Below are 10,035 nucleotides of genomic sequence, written 5' to 3'. Positions count from 1 at the left end.
TTCGAGTCTGTGTGTCATGTTTAATTTTTATAGTTAAATCTGAAATAATTCCAGGATGAGAGTTGGGCTTTCTCTTCAAGATTTAACTTCAAACAACGAGATTTCAAACACAAGCCAATCAGATTTCAGTTGAGGTATGCGGAAGCGAGAAAGGGGGAAAGGGCGCCAGTTGACAGGAAACGATAAGGGGAATCGAAGAAGTTTGCCTTCAAAATAAAGGTCGATCTGCACTACCTGTTGGCAAGTCACTGTGGATTTTTCTGTCTACTGCCAGAACTCCAGTCAATTTCCCCATAAGATTATTTTATCTAATCAAATTTTATACAAACTACCCAACATACTTTATTTTCTGACAAATGTTTTGTCAGGAAAATGGCTCTAGACTACACCCATCTTAGACTTTAGACTCTTTTAACAAACATCCCTTCAAAATAAATGACAAGAATTGCTATATTGCCAGTAGTCTAAATTCTGTCTAAATTATTAAGGCATGACTAAGTTCCTCTCACTAAAAATACTTCCCCCAAGTGGTGTACGTGTAAGTGATGGAGTATGGGGTTATTGATCTCCTGTGTTGCTGTTGAGGTATAAAACCCCTATGCATGAAACAAAATGACACAATGTAATAATAGCATAGCGATAACTGGGAATAACGTGGAAGGGAATTGGGTGGGGGGATTACTGGTTTAACTACCCGTCAGGTCAAGATTGGGTACCCAATCCCCATTGATCATTGTTAATTGACCCCAGCCTTACGGGGCCACAACCAAACCCGGATAAATGGGAGGGTTGTGTCAACATGTGGATAATCTGTGTCGACGCCTGGAGAGGGAGAAGCCAAAAGAAAAGCAAAAAGCAAAAAATTAAAAAATAAAAATAGGCATAGCAATAACAACTTTGAATTTGTATTTTAAATACATGTGTCAGAAATACCGTCTATCCCTTTTGTACGAAGGAGTATTGTATGTTCAGTTCAAATTAAAAGTTAAAAGATGTTAAGGTTTCATCGTGAAGTTGCCCCTGCTTTTACTTTGAAGGTGTAAAACGGAAGTTAGCTTGTAAACCTTGTCACCTTGACACCGGTGACGTTGCATCAGTAGAAGCAGCAGCAGCATCCGGATGCTAGTGAAGTTAGTGAAGTTGTGTTACTCGTGTTACTCGTGTTACTCTTCTGTTACTGAGAGCCGTCATAGTTGAGTCAGTGTCAGTCAGTGATCGCGTGCAGAAGATGCAGCACGACACGTTGTTGCACGCGGCCAACGTGAGCACGCTCTTCGTGTGTATGGTTCTCAAATTCCCGCAGATGTTCGTGCTGATGCGAGCCAAGACATCGAGTGGAGTCAGTCTCAACAGTCTGCTGCTGGAGCTCACCGGGTACGAGACTCACCCTGTCACTCTGTCACTCTGTCACTGTGTGTGTGTGTGTGTGTGTGTGTGATGTTACTCTAAGTGACTTCTGCTGATTTCTTCCTGTTCCTCACCGACTGTTTTGTTTGTGGAGAGCAAATCCGACAGAACACTCTAGGCCCTCACACAGATCTGCAGTCCAACATATAATATTGGAATATATTATTGTTTATTTATATTGTTGATCATTCATGTTACCAATGAATAACCATAATGGAAAAATGGGATTGATTGGCCTCAACTGAGAAGTCCTGTGGTGTGAATAACAAATGAGACAACATCATTCTAATCCCACTTCTTCTTCTTCTACTTTCTTTCTTACTACATTCTAAAATGTGATGAACTAGTTGGTTGATTCCAGCTCAAAAGGATTTACTTTCATTCATGAGGGTTATATTTCACACAGATTGTGTGTCCAATGAGTGTCCAGTCTGGTCATGTGAAAAAAAATAATGTATAATGTCGCATAAAGGTGCTAACTGCGACTAAAGATTATTTTCATAATTGATCAAGGTTTTCTTGTGGTCTGTAAAGTGCCAGTGTTTACCAAACCTGGAAATGATGATGCTTTTTATGATTTCTTTGTTACATGGAGCAAAGAAACCAGAAAATATTCACATTTAAGAAACTGAAAAATCAGAAGAAAAAAAACCCTCAAAACTGATGAATCAATAATTAAAATAGTTGACGGTGAATTTATTAATAATCACAGCCCTTAAGATGACTGCACCTCACCTGCAATAGATTTGAAGGTGTTGTGAAATGTGTGTAAAGTGCCAATACAAACAGTACAATGCAATTTTTCATGTGCAACAAGTAACTGCAGCTCTACCTTTGACCTTATCACTATTGTTTCTACTTCTAAATGACTTCATCCCATCAGTCAGTGAAATGCAGTTTTCACCCGCTGATAATAGTTGATAGTAACTGTTACTGAATCGCAAAGACGTTGTGGTAAATGCAGCTGAAATCGGAGTCACCTGTCATTGGAATAAAATAATATCAATTCTCATTTGATCCACTTCTCCCTGTGTTTGCTTGAGGATAATCTGTGCTCACTGCACATTCTTCCCTTTCATTCCACCATGAGACTGTTTCCTGGCTGAGTTTTTGTGGCCCTCGCCTCACAAGCTGCCTCCTCATGGAAAGAAAAGGCGTAACACTAGCACAACAGTGTGTTATTAGCACAGCTGAAGACTTTGTTTGTGAGGACACGAATAAAACCGTCGTCAGTCGGATGCGTTTGCCCTCGGCACCTGCGTGAGGCTGCTGTGCTGCTGTGCTGAGCAGGAGGAGCGGATCGTCATGAACTGGCGTTGTTTACTGGGATGATTTGTTGCCGTGTGACTGTGTTTCATTTCTCAGTGTCCTCGGTGCCTGGCAGCAGCAGCAGCACCGCCCTAAACGTCTCCTCTGTGCTGGTGAGCGATTGCATGCTGTCATTGTCCATGCTTGGGTGAAACAGCCAGGCACTAAAACATCTGTTTTATGCGGCTAAATTACAAAGTTTGGCTTTAGTCCAGAGAAGCACAAAAGCACGTTTAAATCATACATACATTCACCCTTGTCATCGCGAATGGAATCTCTGGTGTAAAACTTTGTCATCAGTTTGAAGAATGTCCATTTACGGCACGTGAACACGTCTTAAAGGGGCAGTAAATCTTATTGTATTGCTTCATACAGCACGAAAAACCTGGTTTGTGTTGGATCAATACATCTGAAGTGTGAAATGATTCCACCGATTGCTGAGATCTACGTCTCTCAGAGCCGCCAAATTAAAGTGAGAGTTGAGTTTTTGGTTTTTTTGTTAGTCAGCATCTTGCACGCTCCCAGTGATGAGAAGCAGCAGGAGAAGGAGGAGAAGGCGCTCATTCAGCCATGAAAACATGGCTCTTAACATTTGTTTGCCACGTTTGAAGTTTTGTATCACTTTATAAACCACTCGCTCTCCTGCACCAAAGTCCACAGAAAAAGGTTTTTTACGGGCAGGGACACAGGAGCTGCCGAATTTGGTACGTTTGTGTCACTTTTTAAATCCATGAAATTACTTTTAAGTCCCAAAATAAGACGTATTGACAGAAGCAGCAGTGGATCAACACCTCCTGTGTGCCGTTATGTGAAATCACTGATTTTTCTCTATGTGATTTTCTCCAGATTTTATTCGGTGAGCCTTTTGTTAAGAGGCTAAAATCAGTTTTTAAATCAGACTCGCTGATGTCCTCGCTGTCAGAGCTTGTCCTTGTTCAGATAAAAACCTTAATATGATTTATGGGTTACGTCATGATCCCCATCAGTGAGAGAGATCTCTGCTCTGTCACACGGGGACATGTCTGACGCTGCCCTCCAGGCTCTGAGGACAGAGAGTCGTCCCAACATGTGAATTTCACTTTTTTTGATTGTGTATCATCGCGGCAAACTCGTCACGTACCAATTTCCCAGCCACCGCCTCAGAAATCCGCTCACATCAACAGCCCGTGGGCAAACACAGCTGCACGTCAGCTCGGGGGGAACAGGATCTTCAAGTGTGGAGTCTCAGAGAGACGAAACTCAAGATGAAAATAAAATCTGAGTGGTTACTGAAGGAAAAACCCTCTCGAGTTTCGATAGTGTTTATATTCCTATTTGTCTAAGCCTCTCAAAGGAGTGAAACGAGTACACTGCCACTTGTCTGTGAAGGTTCTTACTCGTCTACGTCCTCGTATCTTCAGGAGCAGAGAGATAATGTAGGGAACTGGGCTTGAATGTGAATGATGAGCCCGGTGAAACTAACAACCTGAAACTGGCCCCTGCATTTTGAACTTGAAAACACTTTGGACAGGTATCTAGCCTTCAGGGGCTAAATACCTGGAGTTCTCCACCAGTGAGTCACAGCTGAGCATGCCTTTTTAGATGAGAAGTGAAATGTCTTCAAAATTCACTCCATCAAGTCCACTTCTTGAAGAGTGACTGCCAGTGTTTGGTTATAATGAGCATGAAGAATAGAATAAATGACACATGAAGATCCTCCTCACCTCATCAAACCTTGTTTGTTCCAAGCCTTCTTCAACTTTTCTCATATTTATGTATTTGCTTTTCATCTTCATCAAAACTCAGCAGGCATGGGACCATGACGTGGTTCTGAAAACACACAGAAATCACTGAAACTTACATTTTAGTTACTAACAAACAGGTTGCAGATTATTTTCATATTCGAGTCATCTGTGGATTATTTTCTCAGTGGATTAGTAGTCTGGTCCAGAAAAATGTTGAAAAATGTTGATTTGTGTTATCCCAAAACTCCAAATAATGGTGTTCTCAAATGTCTTTGTTATATGGAGCAAAGAAACCAGAAAATATTCACATTTTAAGGAGTTGGAAAATGTGAAAACGTATTGACATAATTGTTGAAAATAACACTCAAACCGATTACATTGATTATCAAAGTAGTTGCTGATTAATTGAGTCAGCGATTAATGATCGAGGAGGAGGATGAGTTGCTGCAGCCCTGGATGGGATACAGATTTGTTAATGAACATTTTAAAATGAAAACTTGTGAATAAGATCATTATAAATCACTCAGGTAATGACCGTATGTTTACAAAGTAAACATTTTCAAGTCACTCCTGATAAATATTTAGCCACGACAGCTGCAGACGTCAGGGCAGCCCATCGTCAAATGTTGACACAAGGTGTGTGTGTGTGTGTGTGTGTGTGTGTGTGTGTGTGTGTGTGTGTGTGTGTGTGTGTGTGTGTGTGTGTGTGTGTGTGTGTGTGTGTGTGTGTGTGTGTGTGTGTGTGTGTGTGTGTGTGTGTGTGTGTGTGTGTGTGTGTGTGTGTGTGTGTGTGTGATCGTGCTGAATTATGACCATATTCATTCATCCATATTGACTTTACTGAATTGCGACGTGTGATGTGATTATTACACATCGTACTGTCCCTTGTGTGGAACATTACAACATAATAACGTTGTTTATTATGCGTTGTTGTTTATTTTTTGCAGGTTCATTGTTTTTGTAACATACCAGATGTACTATGACTACCCGCCACCAACGTACCTGGAGTATCCCATCCTCATCGCCCAAGGTGAGTCACCATCGTCGCATGCTTCACCGGCACTTTCCACAACCTTGATGACATTTGCCAAAAAAATTTTTAAAAAAATTCATTCATTCATATGTTTGATACTTAAGATTTGAAACTAGGAAGACTTCTGTTCAGTGAACAAATGATCTTTGGTAGTTGGTAAACAAATGAAAATAACTTGATAAGTTGTCGTATGTATTAGGGCTGTGACAACTAATCAATTAATCGATTATGAATTGAATTAATCTTCAACTATTTTGACGATCGATGAATCCGTTTTCTGATTTTTCAGCTTCTTAAATGTGAATATTATCTGTTTCTTCAAAAAACACCACCTAACAACAACTAATCTCTTCATTGAGAATAGACTTGACAGACAGTGTAAACAGTAATTGGATTTACACTGTGTTTTGTTGTGCTGCTGATATTTTGTCATACTTCCTTCCCTCTGCAGACTCTGACCCTTGTTAGCGAGACGCAGAGCATCAAACTGACAACATGCTCACAGTTGATTATAAATACATACAGCAGGTGACGGTAAATCGACGCGGTCAATGCTATAATATCGCCCACAGTCACGTGTAGAACCTCAAACACTGTGAATTGTATTGATCTGTATTTAGAACCAGTGGGAGCCACAATAACATTCACACCTAGAACGACCTGATCAGACATTTATGATGCCTTCAAAAGCAGGTGTTAGTGGAGTGGGTGCATGTGTTGTAACCTGCTCTGTGTCCTCAGACGTCTTCCTGCTGCTCCTCATTCTTCACTACAACGGCAGCCTGAAGCAGAGCCTCATCTACATCCTGGTGTATCCTTCCACTGCACTGTTTTCACCTCCTTCAGCGAGACCCGGCGCGTACATCCCGCCTTATTGCCTTGACATGATGTGCTCAGGTTTGTCGCAGGTTGGCGGCTCCTCACTGTGGACAAGTGGATCATAGATTTGGCCATGGTAATAAATAAATCAGTGTAACGTCAGTATGTCAGAGAGTGAGCAGAGGAGAGACGGGTTGTCAGTCAGGAGTAATGAGGTGGACATCAGAAGCGGAAAGTTACCCACACATCATCATCGACTGCACCTGCTTGTTCTCGGGTCGACACACAGGAGTTAATGAGATGGGGGGGGGGCGTGAGAAAGTTTTCTCTAACATAAGTGCGAGCAGTGATCCCACAACAGTGTTCCCCATTTCAGCTTCTCTAACTATAACAGTTTATGAACTGACTAAAGGGCAAGTGTGTAGGACTGAGGAGGATCCACCGTCCATAATAATCAAATGTTCTCAGTCCTGGAAACGCCTTCAATCCTCCACAATTTAGAGTGTTCAGTTCATCTCTGCCTGCTTTTACAACTCCATCATTCAAATATTAATATTAATATTCAAAGACTTCATTATCAAACTGAAAAAAAGGCTACCTGTAGTACCTTCATGGCCCACCAGGAGGGGATAATAGAAGTGATAAAGATAAAATGTAGTCCGATGACTACCTCATGTGTTTCCCTCAAAATAATGGTTTGGATTAAAGGAACATACACAATATTGTATATTATAAGGTGTATTGCGGCAGCCCATGGCGAAGCGGAAAGGAATGGTGCTTGTAACCAGAGGGTTGCTGGTTGGAATCTAGTGTACTCCTATTTGCATTAAACTGTGGTTCGTCTGTTGAGAGAGACTGTAAGCATAGGTTCTTCTCCGCTCTCCAGACAGGGAGGAGGAGAGAATCCTGAGGGTGTTTATGACCTCCGACCTCACGGAAACCTCCTTCCCACTCTCTTCTCAGAGCCTGTGCACGCTCATCAGTGCGGCCAGTAAATTTGCCCAGCTGCAGTGTCTGTGGCGCTCTAAGGACGCCGGGCAGATCAGCGCCCTCACCTGGGGAATGGCCACCTACACGTGTATGGGTGAGTGTACTGCAGCTGAACACCAATGTTCAGCCTCTGGAGGGGATTTGATGACCAAGATTAAAGCTATTTTAAAGCATTTTTTCCTGCTTCATGCTGCTGCACAGTCATCATTTATTTTCCCACGGCTGTAACTTATCTTGCTCTTTTGGAGAGCTCAGGATTAATTCTAATGGAACAGGAGAAGTTGTCATTCCAGTGTAAATATCCTTTAAGCCCATATTAACAGATTGCTATGGAGGAGCAGAAACGAGCTCTAAACCAAAATGATGAAGCTTTTAGCCAACGCAGAAGCATCAAGAGGCACTATTTGAATATCTAATGTTTAATATTCACTCTCAGCATTTATGTTCCTAAATGTAGCTCTGGTTTGTTCCTGAAGGAAGCATCAGGCTGTAAAGCACTAGTAAATGCATAAACATTCACATCACGAAATGAAAATGAATTCAATTTAACCTTTAGATTCTCTGACCTATAGTTTTTAAATTTATTACAGGGCATGTTATTGATTCTAGTCTTAAAGGTGTGCTGCCAGTCGTCTTCAGAAACATAAACAATCTTTTTCTTCGTCATTTTGTAAAAGTTTCCTGTTATAATGAAAACACTTTACAAAATGACATATATCGGGCATGTTTGGTGGTTTAATCACAGTTGCCCACGTTATAATTGACTGAGTTTGACACCCCTGGTTACATAATAAAAAGCTAAGAGCTAAGATGTATGAGCTTTTACTTTAAAATGTAGAAGCTGGTGATATGTTTCTCTTAATTATTTCCTTTTCAAAGTGATGTGTAGCTGTAAATGTAACGGTGTTCAATAGCTGCTAAAAGGCTACAGAGACCAGTTATATAAATATTCACTATAGCATCTTCACATTTGAGTTTTTAAACGTAAACATGGCCTATGATAATAAAGAAAAATATAACGGAATGATTTATAGAAACGATTTAACCGTTCCATTTTGTCCCTTCCCTCTGTAGCACGTTGTGCTGTCATGTTTCAGCTCATGAATATGAATCATCCTATTAACTTAAAATAAATAAATAAAAAATTAGCAATTCAACACCTCATTAATTTAATATCAGGCACTCTGCTGGATAATGAGGAAGTCATTAACTTGTGCTGCCTCTGTGTTTCAGCGCGGATCTACACCACCACAGTGTCAACAGGAGACACGCAGGGTAAGACGCACTGCATCACATATGCAACACTAATACGTTTCCATGGTTACTACAACTTATACAAGGTATATATATCTGGATATTATAATTATTCTTATTCTGTTTGTCACAGTTCTGGTGCGGTTCATCACCATGACCTTTTTGAACCTGTGGGTGACGCTGACTGTGCTTTACTACCAAAAACACAGCAGAAGCCCCAAGAAGGAAGAGTAAGCTGGTGGTGGAGCACCGTCCTGGGGCCGATGAGGTTTATCAGGGTTTTTAGGTTTACTTTGGCCACAGCCACTCCTGACAAAGAGAAACTGATGGGCAACTATGATTCTGTCAGATCATGTGTATTTTTTTTTTAACTCAGTATTAAATCCACATGCTTTTAATACATTCCAAGTCCTGTCAGAGCAGAGATCAATGTTATTTTAATACTGCAAGTGTTAAAAAAACATGTAGTTAGGTTAAATTTAGCACAAGCCAAGAATATCCAAGGTCTTCCCGCTCAGGTTGAAAAAATACTGTATTTTGAATATTGTATTTTTTTTTAAAAAAATGTGAAGTATGAACTATTAATAAACCAAACATTTCAACATTTTACATTGTGTCGTACATAATCGATGGCTCTTACATAAAAAGTGGACATAGTCTTTCAGCTGCAAAGACTGTCTATTTTCCTCTTCATGGCAAAAACATCATTTACAAAATGAATACGTTCTACTGGAGAAGACCTGAAAGACACGAGTGAGACTATGGACGCACAAAAACATTATCAGCCAATATTGGCTTTAAAATATAACATCGGCTGTCGGCAAACACGCCAAGATACCTCAGTATGACTGATGACTAGCAGTAGACTGAATACAGTATGTAACATTTTATACAGTATATCATTTATTATAGACGTTATTTTCAACAACCAAGTGTCACAAAAATGGCCTATTTTTTCGAAGATACTGAAGTGCAAACTAGTAAACCAATTTAATGGCCTTGGTTTTTTAAAACTTGGAGCAACATTGCTCTTAATGCACAATATTCAACTACAAAATAAAACTAAATAACTTGCAATAAAAACACTTTAGATACATGAATGTATCTAAAGATATGTCGGCTTAGTTGCGCCCTTTACCAACTTTAGATTTTTTATGTTTATTCATTTTGAAAATGTCTGCATCTCTGTGACACGAGTATGAAAAATGCTAATTTCACCATAGAAGACAAACTGACCTGTGTTTGGGTGCAGCAAGAATCGTATGTGTATCAGTTATCGGCCTAAGAACATATCAGATATTGGCAAAAAAGTCCAGACTTCTTGAATGGATTATGCATTCATAATTAAGACCATTAATACTAATGTTTACTCGTGTTATAGATCAAGTGAGAAGTGAAAGCTCATTTTCCCATAGACGTACAAGGCTTCACTTTAGAAAGCAGAAGCTCTTATTTCCATACATTCAGTCTCACATAAGAATCATCTAGAACAGCCTCACA

The 10,035-nt window shown here is 40.2% G+C and overlaps 1 protein-coding gene across 1 annotated transcript; it reads left to right on the top strand.

Moving 5' to 3' along the window:
- Positions 1-1,101: 1,101 nt before the first annotated feature.
- Positions 1,102-9,144, top strand: slc66a3 (solute carrier family 66 member 3). Its single transcript, XM_058614849.1, has 7 exons — positions 1,102-1,374; positions 5,387-5,469; positions 6,214-6,283; positions 6,370-6,427; positions 7,255-7,375; positions 8,515-8,556; positions 8,669-9,144. The coding sequence occupies exons 1-7, from the start codon at positions 1,229-1,231 to the stop codon at positions 8,767-8,769; spliced, it is 621 nt and encodes a 206-aa protein (XP_058470832.1). The 5' UTR covers positions 1,102-1,228; the 3' UTR covers positions 8,770-9,144.
- The last annotated feature ends 891 nt before the right edge of the window (positions 9,145-10,035 follow it).

This window comes from Solea solea, chromosome 18 (genome assembly GCF_958295425.1).
Source record: "Solea solea chromosome 18, fSolSol10.1, whole genome shotgun sequence".
Classification (NCBI taxonomy): Eukaryota; Metazoa; Chordata; class Actinopteri; order Pleuronectiformes; family Soleidae; genus Solea; species Solea solea.
This window is presented reverse-complemented; position numbering and strand designations above follow the sequence as displayed.

Excerpts from the sequence above, each read along its gene's own strand:
- slc66a3 (XM_058614849.1), top strand. The coding sequence starts at position 1,229 with ATGCAGCACGACACGTTGTTGCACGCGGCCAACGTGAGCACGCTCTTC. Across the intron at positions 6,284-6,369 it reads AGCCTCATCTACATCCTGGT|GTTTGTCGCAGGTTGGCGGC; the intron begins GTATCCTTCCAC and ends TGATGTGCTCAG. Across the intron at positions 8,557-8,668 it reads GTCAACAGGAGACACGCAGG|TTCTGGTGCGGTTCATCACC; the intron begins GTAAGACGCACT and ends TGTTTGTCACAG.